The 20,147-nt window shown below is 37.3% G+C and overlaps 1 protein-coding gene across 2 annotated transcripts in view; it reads left to right on the forward strand.

Annotated features, from left to right (window-relative positions):
- Positions 1–677: 677 nt before the first annotated feature.
- LOC134857106 (beta-alanine transporter-like) overlaps positions 678–20,147 on the forward strand; it is a 47,251-nt gene continuing 27,781 nt past the window's right edge. The window contains exons 1-3 of one of the 2 annotated variants that reach the window (XM_063873471.1): positions 678–974; positions 8,950–9,109; positions 9,832–10,038. In XM_063873471.1, coding sequence (XP_063729541.1) covers positions 888–974; positions 8,950–9,109; positions 9,832–10,038 — 454 coding nt within the window. In that variant the 5' untranslated portion in view covers positions 678–887. The remainder of the gene's footprint in view (positions 975–8,949; positions 9,110–9,831; positions 10,039–20,147) is intronic. The other variant, XM_063873472.1, reaches the window with a different exon arrangement.

Raw genomic sequence — 20,147 nt, forward strand, 5'->3', positions numbered from 1 at the left:
GGCCAATAATTGAATTATGGCCATCTTGTACCTAAGTCATGGCTTTTTGTTGCTAAGTTATGACCATCATGTACCTAACTCGTGGCATTTTATTCCTAGTTTATGACCATCATGTATCCATCTGATGAACTTTTGTTTAAACTTATGGTCAGCATGTCCCAAAGCCATGGCCTTTTCTTGGTTAGATATTGCCATCACGTTTCTATGTCATAATTTTTGATTCTAGTTTTTGGCCATCATGAACCAAACTCTATCATGGAATTTTGCTGCTAGTTTATGATGATCATGAACCTAAGTCATGGCATATTGTTGCCAATTAATGGTCATCATATAACTCGTGTATGCTCCTTTGTTGCTAAGTTATAGTTGTCTTTAACCTCAGTTTTCGCCCTGCAAACCTATGTTATGGCTATCATGCACTTATGGCCATCATGGTATAGCCAAGAAGTGTCACCATGCAGCTAATGGCCATCATGGGTTTTCTGTTATATTATAGACACAATAAATTCTGATCTCGCAATTTATTATGGCATTAAATCTGACGATTTCATATCAATTAAGACTATATATATATATAGCCTAAATAAATAATCGTCTCTGAGAAGATTCGAACATGAAGAAATATAGACATCAAGGTAAGGTTTGCTGTGCATATGCATTGGCTCTGTTAGCTTATGACCCTGATTAATTACTTACTCTGCGCCTTTGAGCTTATGCTTTATGAGCTAGACAATGAGCTTGCTTTAGTTAAGTAGAAGAACTCATTTTCTGGCTGATAAGTACAGATCTTGCAGGATTCATCAATTCTTTGCTGATCTGGCTTTACAGATACTGCAATACAATCCGAGGCTTTCTTATTTCTAATAGTTTATCATTGCTGTGAAATAATGAAGAAGAAACCGCAGGATGATGGAAGTCACGTGTCTTTTGAGAAACAATTGGACACGGTCGGAGGTTTCGGGGTCTATCAAAAAGTAAGTAACAACAAGAGTAGCCGGTTGCTCTGCAAAGAGTGTAGTCACAAAATGTTCTGACCATATACCTTTAATGCGAAAGAATATTTTAACTTTCAAGATGTGAAAACTCATTTTTTTGCAGATTTAGTATGAGAGTGGGGGTCTATTTTTATTGCCACTTCCATCATGAGATTATTATGTCTTGTGACTCTTGAAAATCGCTTGGTGTAATTAGGAGTAAACGCCTCCGATTGAAAACTTTGAGATGAACATATTCGAACGGCGTTTCACTCCATATCAATGTACTTTTCGTTATTTTGGAGATGGATTAGGAGGTGGTTAGGTTGTTGTATCACTTGAATCGTCTTCAATGATTATATCTCTTGATCTTGTTTTGCTGCTGAATTGAGATTTTTTTCCGCAGACCCTAAATTAAGTTAAAGGTCAAATTTTAACCAATTCGTATCTGATGCTCAAAAGTTTGGGTCTATTGCTAGACGTGATACCCCATGAACAAAAAAGTGAGCGCCATTTATATATGAATCATTACAAGGTCAAATAGTACTTTCATAAGGCGCACTATTTGCTGCATATATATCTCTGGATTCCGTATACAATCTTTTAAACAAATCATAACTACTAATTGAAATCAACTTACCAAAATAACCCGGAGTCTAGACAGAAATGCGAAGAAGGATACATTTTTCAAACCGTTAGTTCTATCGCAGAAAATGCAGCCATTGAATGTAGCGAGCTGTTGCATATTCCTCATGTCCCGGGTTGACCGCCATACAGTAAAAATGCTAGTCATACAGTTCCATACAATTTGTGAATGAAAAAATGCTAGTCATACAGTTCCATACAATTTGTGAATGAAAAAATGCTAGTCATACAGTTCCATACAATTTGTGAATGAAAAAATGCTAGTCATAGGGTTCCCATATTGTGGGAATTGTTTGACTAGCCTTTTTTTCGGATTTGAAAATTTTTCTCGAATGAAAACAAAAACTCGAGAAATTGAAATTAATCTCATAAAAATAGTTTATAGTTAAGCGTTGATCTCAAAATAAATTGAAAAAAAAATTTTGAGTTTATTTTCCAAAAAAAAGCATTGAAAAAATGCTAATCATACAGTTTCCATACTATGGGAATTGTATGACTAGATTTTTTTCCGAATTAAAAAATTTTCTACATTGAAAACAAAATGTCGTTAAAATAAAGTTTGACCGCATAAAAATAGTCTTTATAGTTAAACGGTCATCTCGGAATGTACTGAAAAAAAATTTTGATGTTTTTTTCCGAAAAAAAAGTATTGAAAAAAGGCTAGTCATACAGTATCCATACTATGGGAATTGTATGACTAGCGTTTTTTTTAATTAAAAACTTTCTACATTAAAAAAAAATGTCATTAAAATAAAACTTAACCGCATAAAAATTGTTTATAGTTAAACGGTGCCATGACCCCTAATTTTTTTGAAAAAAATTTTTGAATTTTTTCCTTAAAAAAATGCTGAGAAAATGCTAGTCGAGCAGTTTTCATACTATGAATATTTCACGGACCGCATGATGGACCGCACCAATGGATGTATGCAAATTGCAGTGCACAAAAAAGTGTTCTTGTGTTCTGCAAAATTGCCAGCGATTCAGGTGCAGATAATTAAGAGACAATTACTGCCCGTTCGAATGTGACAGTTAGGCAAAAACTAAATTTGAGTGTGAAATCTAGGCCAAAGACCTAACTATTGTTTCTGGAATCACAAAACAGATCCATAAACATTGTTTTAGTGTTTAACTCGTACCATAGATTTCGATAATAGAAAATATAACAAAGCAGCTTGCATCAGGGTGAAGCCCTGATTGTTTCTACTGCCTATTAAGGGTCTATGGAGCAGTTAAAAAAAGAAAAACTCACTGTAATAAAATAAAGTAAAAAAAAAACTTGAGTGACCTACGAAAAAATCATCCCCCCACCCGGCTTTGAAAATACGGTTGCACTCTTTTAAACTCTAAGCAATTTAAGACCATACAATTTCACGCCCTATTTTTCGTTGCCTTACCACTTTAACATCGCTACAGTTTAAAAACCGCTTCTATAACCGTTTTTATAACACCGTTTTAATCCAAAATGAGAAAAACTTACTTCATAAGGGACTTTGGTGAATTGGACACATTTAAAGTCAGACAATTTCGCGCTACTTAGTTCGCGTAATTTTTGAAAAAAAATGACCTTGCCAATAATTTCAATGAATCGTTCCATACAGAAACAAAATGGCATTGCCATTGATTTCAATGAATCATTCCAAAATGAAGCAGAAACAAGCAATAGTTCAATAAAATTCGATGGCCCGCAAATATTTAGACGGCATTTGCCTAATATGGCCTGAGTTTCCAGACTTTTTCAGCCGGTATAGAAATTTAAAAAAGGTTTCACTAATGCCAAAAGCCCAAAAACTATTATTTTTCAGAATCTGTCTCGAACTTAAACTTATAACCTGGTCGCTTTGTCAGCTTTTTTGAACTGTTGGCACATCAGAGCAGTGCTGAAGAGTTTCAGGTCCCTAGTTCCAATCTAGCATCTCGAAAATAAGGGCGATTGTCATGGGTCTAAAGTGCTACGGCACGAGTCAAGTTCTTGAGTTTAATTACTTTTCTGGGAGTCTGCAAGGAAACGTCTTTTCAAAAAACACTGGGAAAAATTTAAGTAGGATTAAAATTTGAAATTTAATAACACAAAAAAAAATAAAAATGAGACAAAACTTAAAATGATTTAACACACACTAGATAACACTCTGAAAAAGTACAAATCAATTTTGTCTTCGTAAACGGACATTATGTTTTGTACTCTTTCATATAATATTTAATACTCGGTACTTTTTGTTTTTTTTTTGTGTGAAATAAAGTTCACTCGATGCATCAATAAACAATAGTTTTTCTACAGACTAATGTTTGGAGGCTGCCCACTACTATCCACATTTTGGGATCTGCTGAAATACGATTGGATCCCGAAATGACTTCCTTCGACAGCATTTGTTGTTCGAGCAATCCCACTCACGATCGCCTCTCGCTGGTTCCATAGGGAGGCTGGGAAAAAAATTTCACGGTTTGGCACCAATATCTTCATATAAGTAGAGCCGAAATAGAGACACAACTTGTCAATTTTCTCAATTTTTGCGGGTTCTATACATTTTCTGTCGCATACATTCTGAATTTTCTGAACAATCTTATCACAGGAATCGCCGATGTTTTCTTTTTTTCCTTATGCAAGAGAAGGCAGCATTTTTAAAGCCAGCGCTAAGTCGTGATTCGTTTCGTAGTTCACTTTTTAAAAAACTCCTTAACTTTTCTTATGTAAGCCGGGAGAGATGGAACAAACAACCCAATAAATGAGCTTCGGTGAATGTTTTTCTTTGGAAGGACTGAAAAGCAGATTGCTCAAAATCTAACAAAAAAACTTTTAAGCCGGCAGTTTGGAGCTATATCAATTAACGCCTGCAAAAAAACGAATTTAGCTTTTTCGGTTTTGATAGGAAAGAGGCGTAAATGCAAGGTATTGCGCCACCTTGCATTTACGCTTCCTTCCTAACAAATACGAAATAACCGAAAATCGATTTTTGCAGACGTTAATTGATTTAGCACCCAACTGCCGACCTCCAACATTTTTGTTAGATTTCGAGCAATTAATGCCAAATACACTACCATTAACTGAATCGAGATGATAGAACAATTCTGGAGTGATTTCAAAAGTGCTATCGGCTAGCCAGAAAGATGACTCTCAGCATTTCGGGGTTGCCGCACAAAATGACTCTCTCGTGATCATTCGATCCACGCTCATACCGGATAATTACTTACAAACATTTCTGGGTTCTCGAAATTTTGCAAAATGGGGATGGGTGGTATAATAAAATCTAGCTGCTTACGTGTGTGCTCTGCCGTTCGGATCAGTTTGTCTTTAGTTGAGAGGGCAAACTGAGTGGCCAAATATTTTCTAACTGCCAAAATTGCACTGGCAACTCCGATAATCGGGTTAAATCTTTCACTGAGATCTTTTAAAAGCTTTATGACATTTTTGACTTTTGTTTTTCCCGCTAAAACTTCATGGTTATGCTCTGCACGCCTCTCGATCAGTTCATTATTTCTGTTATGGCAGTTACTTGACATTTATTTGGTTAAAATTTTGAGCAACCCAGTTTCCGGTATACTTATTGTTTCGCTTGAAAACAATTCGAGGCCTGACGCTATCAGAATTGACTCAATTTTATATGCAACTGTGAATTCGAAAGAAGACTCAATCATAGTTCGTCTTTTGTGTTTGCTTTTGTTTATCACTTGCATTTGTGAGTCCCTTATAAAGCGACTGTCAAAATTTCTATTTGTCAAAAAATTCACGTCAATTTGTTATGAATTAGCACGAGCAGGTCTTTTTAGTGATCATAAAGGTTTAGCGAAAAATCTGGATGAAAATAAATTAGGAACTTGTCGGAAAGAGTCTTAAGTGATTTAGGAAGCCTCATTTCAGCATGTATAACTCAGATAAATCAAGTTTTCTTCTATGGTGCGAGCGTTAATTGCAGGATTGACTTTGGGGTGATAAGAGTTAAGATAATGAATTCATACAGCCTTAACTATAGTAGTGAAATGAAAAGGTGTTAACATGTACGGTGTTAAACTAGAAAATAAGAGTTGAAATGTTGTGGTTTAAATTGATTAGTAGTGAAATGACTAGGTGTTAACATGTACGGTGTTAAATTTTCGGACAACGAAAGTACAAGGTGTTAAAATTAGCTCCTAGTAACAAATCAATTATGGCAAATAAGCTGCCTTCAACCAATTTGGAATAATTTCTAAAAAAGAATTAAAGCTCCGCTTACGCGATAATAGCGCGAAATATACCGCGCGGTAATTGTCGCAAATTGGTCAAACTGGCGCTCATTAAACCGCTAGAAATTTACAAAAAAAATGGTCAAAGGTGAAATATGTTTTCAAGTTTCAGGCTCAGGCCAACAACACCTTTTGGATGATATGAAAAAAAATTCAGTCAGAAATGACTAGTTTAAAAGCCGAAATTTGTCTGAAGAAAAAACAAGACTGCTCGTATCAGGGCAAATCCCCGAAAGATTCGATTGCTATTTAAGGTCAATGGAGCAGTATTAACGGAAAAAAATTAATTGTAATAGAATAAAATGAAAAAATTTTTCTAGAACTTGAGGTTTTTTTTTGACAATCATCCCCCAACACGCCATATAAAGCACAAAAGAATAAATTTCGCTCCTTTTAACAAATCAAATATGGCGAATAAGCTTCTTTTAACCAATTTGGAACGATTTCTAGGACGGAATAAATCTCACCTTACGCATTAAGAGCGCTAAATATATAGTGCAATAATTGTCCCAAATTGGCCAAAATGGCCATCTTTAAACCACCATAACTTTACGAAAAACAATTAAAGGCAAAATATCTTTCCAAATTTAAGCTCAGGACAAGAATACTTTTGAATGATAATAAAGAAATTGGTCAAAAATGACTAGCTAAAAAAATTGAAGTTTGTCTGTATGAAAAAAAACGCACCCCGAGCACAAATAATCCGTTACTTTCATTACAAAAGTCGGTACAAAAACCACCCGAGCACAAACATCCCGAAAATGTGCTCCGAATAGAAACATATGCTCCAATACAGAAAAATATTCTCCGAGTTTTGAAAATTTTTGTTCATCATTTGGGATAAACACGTTCCGTTTTCGGTCGTTTTTAGCTTCAAATAGGTTTAAAAAAATAATTTAAGTTTCCAATGCTTTTTTGAACAAAGTTTTTATTCTTGTTTGAGATAAACTGCCGTTTCACCATGTGATATGAATATTTTTTTTCAGCATTTGCAACAAATTGCACTTTCAGTATTTGACTTAAGTGGCTAATGCAACATATGAGATAATTAGCTAAATCAGTGTTTCATATAATTTCTAGTTATGATGATCATTAGTTGTGAAGTTGCCATTTCAGTATATGAGGTTAATGGACTTTTAGCTTTTTCAGCGTGTGAGAGTAGTTGCATTATTGTTATTCCGACTTTCGTAACGAAAGTAACGGAAAATTGGTGCTCGAGGTGGGTTTTTTCTTCAGACAAATTTCGACTATTTAACTAGCCATTTTGACGGAAATTTTTTTATCAATCGGAAGGTATTGTTGTGCTGAGCTTAAAATTGAAAAAATTTTTCATCTGTGATTATTTTTTGTAAAGTTATGGCGGTTTAAATATTGCCATTTTAGCCAATTTGGGACAATTAACGCGCGATATATTTCGAGATATTAACGCGTAAGCGGATATTCGATCCTTCTTAGAAATCGTTCCAAGTTATTTGAACGAAGCCTATTTGCCATTATTGATTTGTTACAAGGAGCAAAATCTACAGTACTTGTTATGACGTATGGGGGGATGTTTTCACCAAAAATCTCAAATTGTTTTTTTTTAAATATTTTAATTTTATTTGATTACGTTTAATTTTCATGCTATTACTGCTCTACAGACCTTAAAAGGCACTCCAAACATTCAGGGCTCCACCCTGATATGAGCAGTCTCGTTTACATTTTTTGCGACGAAAGGTGAATTCAAGTTTAAGATAATTGTATGATTTTTTCAGTATTTGAAAGAATAGTCTCAGAATTGATGGTTATGACAATCGTCCTTCAGCTACAAAAAAGCCACTTTTGTTGCATAAAACAGGACTAATTTTGATCAAGTTAACACTAATAGACCAAGTTAAGACCACCAACACCCCCCCCCCCCCCCCTCCCCCCTCAGGGATTCGATCCCCCCTTAGTACTATTTTGAGATATCCATTTTTGGCTGACTGACATTACAGGTTTTCTAAAGGCGCCAATTTTGGATAACTATCCTTAACGCGTAGCGTAACTCTTAAACTAGCTAATCAATCTTCACAAATTGCCTTGACAGAGGCTAATTGATACTTTTTACTCTTTGAGCTGGGAAAGTTTGCAAAAAAGCTGAGATAGGATCCACTGGTAGTGCTTGTTCATGTTTATGCCAAAAATGATGTCAGTTTCATATATGACCGTAAAAGCAATCAAGTTTCCGCACTAATACGAGCAGTTGTGTATGCTCTGTATTACGAATTGTAAGTTACTCTTTGTTCATACAATCAAATCGTAATTTCATAAATTTCCAATTTCTCTCAAATAGATAGCTAAAAACAAACTTGGAGCGACAGTTGTAGCATAGCAGCATAGGAGCAGATGCCATCATTTTTTCTTATATTGTCGTACTGTATTGTCGTCCCAAAATTTCTATCCTTACGATGAAACAAGCAGTTGATATCAGGGCGGAGTTTTGAATAAAACAACTGCTCTTCAAGATTTCTGGAGTAGTTTCTAGAGTAGTTTTTGAAAGAAAAAAACATGTTTTTGCAAATTTTCTCTCACGCGCAAAGTCAAGTTCAACAAAATATGGTTCTCAACTAATGAGGTGTCATTTGGGCACATTATTCAGAACTTCAGAAAAGTTAATCCCAGTGAAATATATATTTACTTTTGAGTTCAAGGCATCAACCTCACTTTTAAACTTCACTTTATAAATTTCCTCAAAAATTCTCATGTAAGTTTGTGCTCGGGTTGACTTTCAGACTCTTTGTCCAAAACATAACTCTAAGGGCAAACTTTCTGTGCAATCAATCCGACCTGAAAAATCCATTTAATTCTTGGAAAGTCGGAACAAAAGGGGTCTGAGATGAAGCTTGAATGTATACGTCTATGGCTTTCGCAGTTTGCGCCAACCTGTGGAACTTGATGTGAAATAATCCACTTAATTAAATTATGAATACTACGAAACGTCAGGTAGTAGAGTACTCAATGATAAGCATTCAAAGCAACAAAAAAATGAAATTTTTGCATCGGCAAAAAGCAAAAAGCAAAAAAACGATTCAACAGCTGAAAAAACTCGTGAGAATTATAATTATAATTATTTTAGTTTTTTTTTCGTTTTTAGGTGTTTATGATGTTGAGTGTATCGGTTTTCACTCTGTGTCTCGTGTTGAATCTCAGCACTGTTTTCACCCTGGAAGAGAGACCCTTCTTCTGTGAAGTGAACGGATCCAGGGTCGATGCTGGTGAGAACTCAGGGTTCAATGACGTCTGTTCTTGTCCAGGTCGGTTTACTTCGAGACTGTTTTGTTAGCTCAATCCTTAATCAACCCATTACAAAATGAAACTAATTTGTTTTTTTTTGGCTTAATTACGACAGGCTTTTGACAAAAGCGACAAAATCTCAAACACAAAAATTTTATTGAAAAAAATGAATACTTCTTACTATTATTTTTTTACTATTCAAAACTCATTGAGCACCAAAAAATTTTCAAAAACGAACATTTTTAGGTCGACCCAGGGGCGAATTTGAGGGGAGGGGGCGCCTGAGGGATTTGGTCAAAAAAGGGTCTTTATAGTGATTTGGAGAGCTCAAAAAATCAATTAAGTCGACTTAAACAAAAAAGCGTTGACCAAATTATTTTTCCGAGCTTTCTAGACAAAGATCCTAGTTTGACCAAATATTTGGAACCGCAGGCAGTATTTTGAATCTAAAACAGGCAAAAAATCCGTTTTTAGGCACTTTTTGGAAGGTTTAACCCAGGAGTCGGATTTTTGAGCAGCCCCCCCCCCCCGCCCCTTCATCAAAATTAGTATATATTTTCGCCAAAGGCGATGTTAGAAAAGTTTGAGAATCTATGAGCAAAAATGAAAGTTTTAAAATAATACCAAAGGGATACTTTTTGCATGGACAAGGGGTCAAATTCCCTAGAATGGGGAGGGGGCGTCTGCGATGTTTTTTTAAAACATAATCTCTTACAGATATTTAATTCATTCGTAATTTAAGGTACGATTGTGTTCGACTTGACAAATGATGAGCCGACTTTGGTGGTCAAGTATCGCTTAATTTGCGAGAATGAAGTTCACAGACATTGGGCCAGATTCGCTTGGGCTTTTGGACTCTTGTGTAGCTCCCAAATCAATGGATACATGGCCGACAGATTTGGTCGCCGAAGCCAGATCTGCTTGTGCAGTGTGGTTCTTTTAGTTTTTGGTAATTTTTGTTTAAACTTTGGTCGTTTGAGTCACGCAAAAAAAAAATACATCAGAATAATAGTTAATTAGCATGATAAAAACTGTCTAATGGTAGTTTGTATCATGTTTTTTTTTATAATTATAAGATTTTATCCAAACGCATGTCATCAGGGGTGGATCTAGGATTTTCTCGAGAGCGGGGAGGCGGATTTTCCAAAAATTTTCGTTAAAGTGACCTTTTTTTAGATCAATCAAATTATTTGCCGACCCTCCCAAAGCACTTAAAAGACGCTGTTTTAGCCAAATTTTGTGTGCACCGCAGGCAAAAAGTTTAAAAAAAAAACCGAAAAATCGCGTTTTTCCGGCGCGCGCTGCCCCCTCAAAATTAAAATATATTGGCTCCAGAGGCGCCGTTAGAAATTTTTCAGGGCTCGTCATCAAAAATGAATATCTCAAATCAGTACAAAGGGTGACCGCCCCTGCAGGTCATGCTCTTTCACGGACTTCAAGCTATTCAGTTAATAATAGTTTTTGTTGATATATTCCTATTCTATTCCTGAATCTTAGATTCGTAACCAAATTTAAAAAAATTTCTAGTTAATCAACATGTAAACGTGAGATAGTCACACTATTCAGAATTGAGTATAATGATTTTCTGTTTTAGTTTCACAAACTTTGTTAAAGTCAATAGTTGCACGGTTACAGTTGCCCGCTTAGTTACAGTTTGACCGGTTACAGTTCCTTGTAGAGATAAGTCACAAAATTTCACGGCTTCCTTGAACGGGTTCAAAAAAAACGACTACAAGAAATTCTAGAGTTGTGTCCTGAATGAAAAGAATTATTCTAAAGTTGGTCAATTTCTGTCGGAATCCAACAGTACAAATCTGTTGACTGGTCGATTGTAGAGTTCTGTTCGGATTTCTGCAACACGGATGATGTGGTGATTGCCAGCAAAGACTTAAGTGATACGACTTGTTGGCCAAGTCAAAGGCGGGATGTTGTCCTCTATGACAATAACAATGTCTCCAATGGGGAATTGTCGTGATGGCGATTTCTTCCATTTAGCTTTTTGAGGCAGAGAAGTCAAGTATTCTTCTTTCCAACGTTTCCAAAATTGTCAAACTATGTTGTCAATGGCTTTGATTTGTCGACTGAGCGATGTCCTCTTGTCGCGCGTAGAATTCGGTATTGCTGTCAATAGTCGTCCGATGAGAAAATGTCCCAGAGTTAAAACGAGTGCATCGTTGACGCCATTAGATGGCAAAACAAGTGGTCTTAGATTGAGGGTGGCCTCAATTGGTGTCAGAACTGTCAGGAACTGATGAAGTTGTAGTCGCGTTTTCCCAACTGTTGGAAATAAATGTCGTCTCAACGATTTCACTGCCGCTTCCCATAATCCTGCGAAGTTTCACGCTCTTGGTAGAACAGTGTACCATCAAACACTGTTGTCGTTGGTAAAGGTGCCGAAGATTTCTTTGAACTTTTTTTTGTTCATCATCAATTTTTGGAATTCAATTTCACCTCTGGAGCCAATAAAGTAATCAAATTGTCACTATAAAAAGCTTTCGGTAATCCTCTTCTGGCGCAAAATTAATTCACAGAGTCTAAGGAATTGTCCTTTGTGAGAAAGTAGACGGTTTGCATGTGAACAGCTTTAGTTGCAAAGCAAATAAAGTTAGCCATATATACTTCATTTTCTTGGCGGCTGCTGTCTTTGATGTGGAAAGGTCCACAATAATCAAGCCCTGTGTTGCTGAATGTAAAACGTTCCACCGCTCTTCCGAGCGGCAAATCTCCTAGTTCTGGTTGAGGAAGTCTGTCGAATGCAAGGCTTGCAATTAAGAAGAGCTTGTTTGGCCAACGCGAGGCCTCCTGGTATCCATACCGTTTGCCAAAGGGTGTTGAGTGTCATCTGAGGCCCGCTATGAAACGATCCTTCATGCGCTTCCCTAATGAACAATTTTTTTTATTGGTGATTTCCTGGGAATGAGCACCAGAAACTTTTTGTCGATATCAAATGTTGAAATGGCGAGGCGTACTCTAGACAAATTAAGTTGCTCTCATCGTCGAAAAAGGGTGAAAGGCTCAGAAGGTTGCTGTTCCTTGGAATACGTTTCCCTTTCCTGGTAAGTTTAATAACGGCTAGATGATTCTGCTCAACCAATATTCACAGAGTCGTGCGAGCTTCCGTAACTTTCACGGCTGAAAGTTTTTCAGGTTTGCAGTTCCTCTGAGTTGCCGTCGTTCCCCTGACTGAACTTTACTAAGTTCCCATTGTCGTGAGTCGTCAGTTTTGTTGTCGTTGTTTTTGTTCCCTGAAATTCTGCTCGATGGAATTGTTGCATTCGCGCGATCAGCGATTGCTGACAAACCTGCAGTCCAACATCCGCAAAGCAGCTGAAGTCCCACTTCGTACCTTTACCTATAATTTCCCTACCTGTACCTTTACCAGAATGAGAATCAGAGGAGCTAACAGAATTCGCGCTTGTATCTAAATCAGTACCCACACTTGTTTCATCATCTGGCTTTGTCCCTGTATCTTTACTAGCATCGAATAAAAATGCGTTAGCATTATTCAAATCTTTACCAATACCAATACCAACCATCGCGCAAATACCTGCCCCTGTACCAATACCTTACCCGATTTCCTTATGAAATTTCATTGAGTGTTTTCGTTTACTCTCAGTACCAACTTTTCCCCCTTTAGTAACAGCTGATTTTGTAGCATAACCTTCCCGCGCATCATCGCTTTCTTATGTCCGCAAAGCTAATCTTGAGCCAGTACCCTCCGGAGTATCAATATCTCCTGTAGCAGTTGTTGCGTCGGCTACGTTTAGAACTGCAGCTTGAAAATCCAGCCTGGGATGCGTTCTGCAGTTTTGACAAATCTCTTGATGTAGCCTAAGATCCTGACATCTTTCGAAAGCCGTGAAAACCAGGTCATCAGATCTAAGACTCTGTTCTCTTTTTCCCCTGTCATCTTTGTAAGAGATCCGCTGTCTCCAATGTTCTGGTTTCCTGATGAGTCGAATCCGCCTGAATTGATTCTGCTCTCGGCCAGTTGCCTGATGACTGTTAGAGCCATGTTGGTCGGTTCCAACAAAGTTCTTGATATGATAGAGCTGATGATGAAAAACCCCGAAGAGCACAATCAGCGGGGTTGTCTTTCGTCGGCACAAATTTCCATCTCTCGGCTAGCAGAATTTCTTGAAGTTTTGCTAATCGATTAGCAACGAAAGCCTTCCATTTGCGAGGAAATTGTCGTAACCACGCGATTGAGAGTCGGTCCAGGCGAAGACAGTTTGCATGATAAACCGCTTGTCGCTGATGGTGACTAGAATTGCTTCCGCTAGTTTTGAAACGAAAAGTGCTGCACAAAGTTCATACTTAGAATGCAAATGCATTTAATAGGCCAACCCTTGTTTTTGCGGTCAACATTTTGACGTGTGTATCATCTTCGCTGGTTTCTTGTCAAGTATACAAGACAACTGCACATGCTGTAGTTGATGCGTCACAGAAAACTTGATGTTGAAGGTTTTTGGTTGTCAGCGTAGAAGAACTCGGCGAGACAACTTGTTGTTTTCCAGTTCCTTAAGATGATATGGAAGGCGTCCATAGTGTTCCTGAAAATTGACTGATTTCGTTTGATCCCACGAGATCTTGTCCATCTGCATGAGTTGTATGAATGATTTCAGTCAAATCATCGTAAGCGAAAGCCATTCAAGGGGGTCAAAGAGTCTCGTGACTTTTGAGAGTTTTTGTCGTTTGGTCACCGGAATATGTTCGACTATTTTAATTGCAAAACTAAAATGATCTGTCACTGGGTTCCATTTGATGCCGACTGTTTTGATGACATAATCGTCACTTTTGATAGTGCTGTTTCTCGATAGTGTACTGGGAGTTGTTCTACTAGCTTCGTGTCGTTTGATGTCCATTTGCGAAATTCAGATCCAGCTTTATCAAGTTTTGATGAATCCATCCTGTAGCTGAATTGCTGATTCACTATCTGAAGATCCTGAAAAAATGTCATCGACGTACATCTCGTTGAGTGTTGCTATCCTAAAGGAGTCGTCGTCACTTTCTTCAGCAAGCACTTGAAGAAGTCTTATCGAATGAAAAGCTGAAGAAGCAATTCCATACGTAACTCTGGTCAATCGGTAAGGCTTAACTTCTGTCGAAATTTGATGTTTCCGCAAGATGCGCTGATAGTCTCTATCTGCTTCTGCCAATTCCTCCTGGCGGTACATTTTGCAAAGTCCGCTAAAAGTGCTACCTGATGCATTCGGAAGCGAATCAAAATGCTGCAGAGGTCTTTCTAAACTGTAGGTCCAACGATCAGTTTGTCGTTGAGTAATATTCCGGATGTCGTTTTTGTTGATGCGTCGAAAACCACTCGAAGCTATGTTACCGTGCTTGAATCCTTGAAGACGCAATAATGTGGCATGTAGACATAAATATAATGCGGTCGCACCAACTCGTTGTCTGAAACTTCCGTCATATGGCCAAGGTTAATAAGCTCGTTGATGAAGTTGTTGTACTACTATCAGAGCTCAGGGTTCCTTTCCAAACGAAAGAGTAAATTACGTAATCGTTTGCGAGCCTGCTGTAGTGAGTCTCCAAGTAGTCCAACTTCTTCATTGAATGGCAGTTTTACCACAAATCTTCCATCTGGTCTGCGTTTAGTTGTTGCTTTGAAGTGTTCCTCACATTTAAGAGATTCGTTGATAGTCTCTGTCTGCCTCTTCCAACTCCACCTTGCGGTTCATTTTTGCAAAGTCGGCTAAAAGTGCTACCTGATGCATTCGGAAGCGAATCAGAATGCTGAAGAGGTCTTTCTAAACTGTAGGTCCAACGATCAGTTTTTCGTTGAGTGATATTCCAGATGTCGTTTTTGTTGATGCGTCGAAAACCGCTTGAAGCTATGTTGCCGTACTTGAATCCTTGAAAACGCAATGATGTGGCATGTAGACACAATTATAATGCGGTCGCACCAACTCGTTGTCTGAAACTTGCGCCATATGGCCAAGGTTAATAAACTCGTTGATGAAGTTGTTGTACTACTCTCAGAACTTAGGGTTCCCTTTCAAATGAAAGAGTAAACTACGTAGTAGTTTGCGAGCCTGCTTCAGTGAGTCTCCAAATAGTCCAACTTCTTCTTTGAATGGCAGTTTTACCACAAATCTTCCATCTGGTAAGCGTTTAATTATTGCTTTGAAGTGTTCCTCACATTTAAGCTCCTCTGGTGTCCACAGTTTTTGTTCTGGAACTTCATCGATTTCTCAAAAACAATGTAAATTTATGTTGCTATCGTCGCTAACAAGAAATGTCTGTTGTAGTAAAGTAAATCCGTCCAATTACAAGCCAGTCCAAAACTGAGAATCGATAGAAAATTGAACCTGTCTGTTCCTTGATTCTGTTGTTTCCAATAATCAGATCCTCGTAGTATGCTGCTCCAATGATCATATCAATTTCCCGTGGAATGTTGAATCCGGGATAGGCCAATTGTAATTCCATCACTGTTCTCCAATTGCCGTTGTTGATTCGTACCGAAGGCAAATTATTGATGAGCTTCAGACAAATTGATGCTGTTATTGAGATTGGTTCATTATCTGAGGGCCAAATGAGTAGATAAAATTGTCCCTTGTTGTTGCAAACTTCGTTTCCTCCAACTCCTTGTTGTCTGCTTCTGTCTGCGTATCTGTAAAAGTTGAACCGCTGCTTCTGTTATCAGATTGTTCAGATTGAATCCAGTACTCCTCGAATGTGAAATACTTCTCCATTGATCTCGAGTGGAATGATGGCAGTTTGAAGAAAACTTCGTCCAGAGATTTTTCATGAAATGCTGCCCCGGTAAATTTTTGTTATCTGTTTTCATTTTTGCTGAGTCTGCTGTGTTGCAGTGTCTGGTTTTTTTTACAACATTTTACTGCTCACAATGAAGATGAATTTTGTGCATCTGTTCAGATTCTTTGCATCGAGATCCAGAACAACCCTCACTTCGATTTCCAGGTCGAAAACAGTTGAAGCACAGATGTTTAACTTCGATCAGTTGAGATCTGTCTTATATTGACAGGTTTTTGAAGATGTCGCATCTACAGGTTTGATGGTTCTTTCCACAGCATTCGAATTCATCCTTGTCTGATGTAGCTAGATTTGTCTAAAGTGTCATGTTACTTCTTTTCTTTTCGAGCTGTTGATTACCAATGGAATTCGATCGCAAAGATGATGTTTCAAGAGCTTGGCATCTCTGTTCGAGAAGTTTCTTGAGCTGGTCATAACGCTGAGGATCTCTTTCTGTTTTAGATATTTCCCAAGCTTTCCATGTTTCAATGGGAAGTCGTTCCGTCAGGAGTTAAACATTAAAATTATCCTGTTGATCCACTGGTTGTTATAATTAAGCGAGTCGGTGTTCCTTTGTTGTTTTCATGAGAGTTCGTAAATCTTTGGAGTTTTCTGTTGTCAACGAACGTTGCTTGAAAATTTCGTGGAAATGTGATCTCAAAATCAAGTTTTGTTGTCGTATCGGTTCTCCAGAATGTCAATGGCAATGTCAAAGTTGTCATTTGTAATCGTTATGGAATGTAGTAGTTTGTCCGCGTCTCCAGTCAGAGAAGATTTCATTTGCTGTAGCTTTTGGCTCTTCGCCAGTCTCGTGTTTTCAATCACAGCTCCTTTGAACAACTCTACGAACAATTTCCACTCCATGTATCCTCCAGAAAAAACAGGGAAAATTAATTTTGGTAGTTGACTTTTACATCTGTCACTCGTAGAAACTTATTTTTTAACGTCGAAATCATCTGCTGCTTGGATCTCATCGTCTAATGACTGCTCATCTGTGATCAGTTCTTGTATCTTGCTGTTGGAGTTTGAAAGTTGGCCCTGTTTCTGGCATATGAGATTTCCAGTTGCTCAAGTCTTGCTGCTCCTGTTTCATCATGAGTTCCGCGCTTTTGAATGATCGTGTTTGCTTCATTGCAGTACCTGGTTACTCGTCGAAGAGATGCTTGGTAGCGTTTGAGTTGGTCCAACTTTTCTGTCATCTCAAATGGCTGTGGATGTTTCACTCATGGTTTTGATATTTCTATTCGTCAATGGGATTGTTGAAAACTTTGATTGATGAAGATTTCGTTCTGTGGGGGAGTCGAAATGGCAAATCTGTGTTGAAATGCCAGATGAACTAGTTGGTCTGTGATGCCGACTGTTTCCAACCCGAGAAGTATTTCGCTGCAAAAAGGAAAAGGTAAGTACAAAATTCGTCACGGGGACAGAAACCAAACCAAAAAACCAAAAACTTACTAAAAAAATGAAGGAAGCGTAGCGTCGCGCGGAATCGCTGAAGTAAAACGTCAATTTATCTGTTGTACTGCAGTAATTTTCGAAAAGATGTCCAGTATCGATTTTTCGGACAACTTCCGGGGTCTATCAGTGGTTAATCAACCTTCAACTTCTCTGAACTCTCAGTGAAGTTGAATGTGGGGGGGGGCTAAGTTTTCATGATTACTGACTGCCGACTAAGTACTATCCTAAAAGTTCACTGTAAATCTATCAAAATTAGTTCGCGGACCAGTTTAGTTTTATTTACTCCAATTCTTTTCCTAAATCTTAGATTCCTAATCAAATTAAGATAAATTTCTAGTTTATCAACATGTAAACGTGAGAAAGTCAAACTGTTCAGAATTGAGTATAATGATTTTCTGTTTTGGTTTCATGAACTTTGTTAAAGTGCACGGTTACAGTTGCCCGCATAGTTGCAGTTCGCCCGGCTACAGTGCCTTGTAGAGATAAGTCACAACAGTTTCGTACGAAAATTTCCAAAGCACAAAAAATAACTGAACCCTTTTAAAACTTTTTTCTTAGTAGAAAAAACTCTGATGCCCCGCTGCTCTCTCTAAACACATTATGAAAACCTTCAAGTTTTAAGTTTTTAGAAAGTGGTAACGTGCAATAGTTGCAAAAAGTGACCATTTTTAGTTGTTAGGGGGCCAAATTTGTCAGACTTAAATCAGCAACTGTTCTTAGTGCCCAACCCACCACCCCCCAAAAAATAAGTCTATTCTCTCCAAACAATTTAAGATCAATATTTTGTTCTGTTAGAAGGAAAGCTTAGGTCAGCAACTGCGTGGTTTGAGAAGACCTATAACCAAATTAAAAGTCTATCTCGAAATTGATTCGGTTGAAAGATTGAGTCAAATACAAAGCGTCAAATATAAACTCAAGTTCAATGTATAAAATCAAACAAAAAAAAATCATAAAACAAAATATAATTCAAACACAAGATAGATCGACAAAAATCCAAACCGTTACCTACAGTACTGCCACAATAAGGCTTATGTAAAGGCTTATTTTAGCCTTTTTTTAACTCCACGCATTCTTAAAATACAAAAACCAGTTTGATTTGGATTTTTTTCTCCACAATTGATGCCTTGAGTTGACAATCAAAACCTATTTCACTTTTGTTTTGAAAAAAAAACTGGTTACTTTTGTGTTCGTTTAACTAATAGTTTTAGCAACAAAAAATAACTCAGCTTGCAAAGAAACCTAAATAAAACGGAGGTATCAGTTTCGTTTCACATTTTGCTCTTCTGTTTTTGTTCATTGGTTTCAAAAATAGCACTTAAGCATTGATCGCAAAAATGGTCTTCGTAGTCAATTTGCCTGCATTTAAGTTTTCATCAATGCTGCCGCTCTTAGATTGCAAAATAGTAAAGGGGTCCTTCTGAAATAAGTGGTGTGCTAAAATAACAGTAAATCAATTTTGTCGCGAGATTATAGATTTCGGTAACAATGATAAAAATTTTGTTGAGTTCAATAATTTTCAGCAAAATGATTGAAAAATAGTTTGAAAATTGTTTAGGTCTTCATAATTGATCGTTTTGCAACCTCAAATTTCAATCGGTATGAGATTGGGTTAGAGTTTAGAAGCTACCAAACTTCATTAAAATTGACTTAAATCAGTTGAGGCACTACCAGGGGCGGATCTAGGTTTTTCTCCAGGGGGGTATCGGATTTTCAAAAAAATTTCGGAATGTTGTCGACCTTTTTTTTGGTCGAGCAAATTGATTTTCCGAGCTCTCCCAAAGCACTAAAAAGTCCCAAAACACGCCAAAAAAAACTTTTTTGAAAATTTAAATTTAAAAAAATCGCGTTTTTTGGCGCGCGCTCCCCCTTAAAATTAGTATATTGGCGCCAAAAGAGCCTTAGAAAAATTTTAGGGTCTGTCAGCCAAAAATAGATATCTCAAAATAGTTCAAAGGGGGGACCCTTTGGGTCTTCAGGGTGTCGAATCCCAAAGAGAGAGAGAGCGCGTCCTCCACCCGCCCCCGCCCCCCTCTAAATCCGCCCCTGGGCACTGCGATTCATCCTAAGATTTCCGGTCGGTCAATTCAAATTAAGATTGAAATAAAACGGACTTAAGTTAATCAAAATAACCAAAATACCCACATGTTTTTTTTTCGCTCAGTTTCACTTTTTGCTTTTCAGCTGTTTAAAAATTTTTAAAACAATGTTTCATCCAATCAAATTGAAATTATTTATCCGGAAAATTTAGGGTCAACTTTGGTGCCTAAAAGCCTATTTAACTTGATTTGAATTCTTTTTGCTACAAATTTTCAGCTTTTTTCATCGAAATTGGCTCATATCGATTTTTTTGGGTTGTAAATAGATCACGTAAATTTCACGTAAATTTTTCGTAAAAAACCTAAAATACCATTTGATATATCATGCGGTAATTAGTCCTATAATTAATCCTATAAACTTCACCATTGAATACCATGACAGGTCTTTTCAAATTTGAGCTCTGGGCAAAATAATTTTCCAGGATGGGAAAAACCGAAAATGGGCCGGAGAAAACAAGGCACATATCTTCCTTGATTACCCATTTGTATCAAAATAAAAAATTATCGCTTTTCTTCCTTGATTACCCATTTGTATCAAAATAAAAACAAATCAATCGCGTTAGTACCAAAAACATTCAATTGGCCAAACACTACTAACCCGACAATTTTAAGCTCTTGGCTTAAATTCGCCGGTGGGTCACTATGCTGCGGCGGTCACTATTCTGCTGTTTAGTTTTCTTCTGTTGGAAATGTAATAATTGGTTGTTTCACAATTCGACCAATAAGAAATCGA

This window comes from Symsagittifera roscoffensis, chromosome 1 (genome assembly GCF_963678635.1).
Source record: "Symsagittifera roscoffensis chromosome 1, txSymRosc1.1, whole genome shotgun sequence".
NCBI lineage: Eukaryota > Metazoa > Xenacoelomorpha > Acoela > Convolutidae > Symsagittifera > Symsagittifera roscoffensis.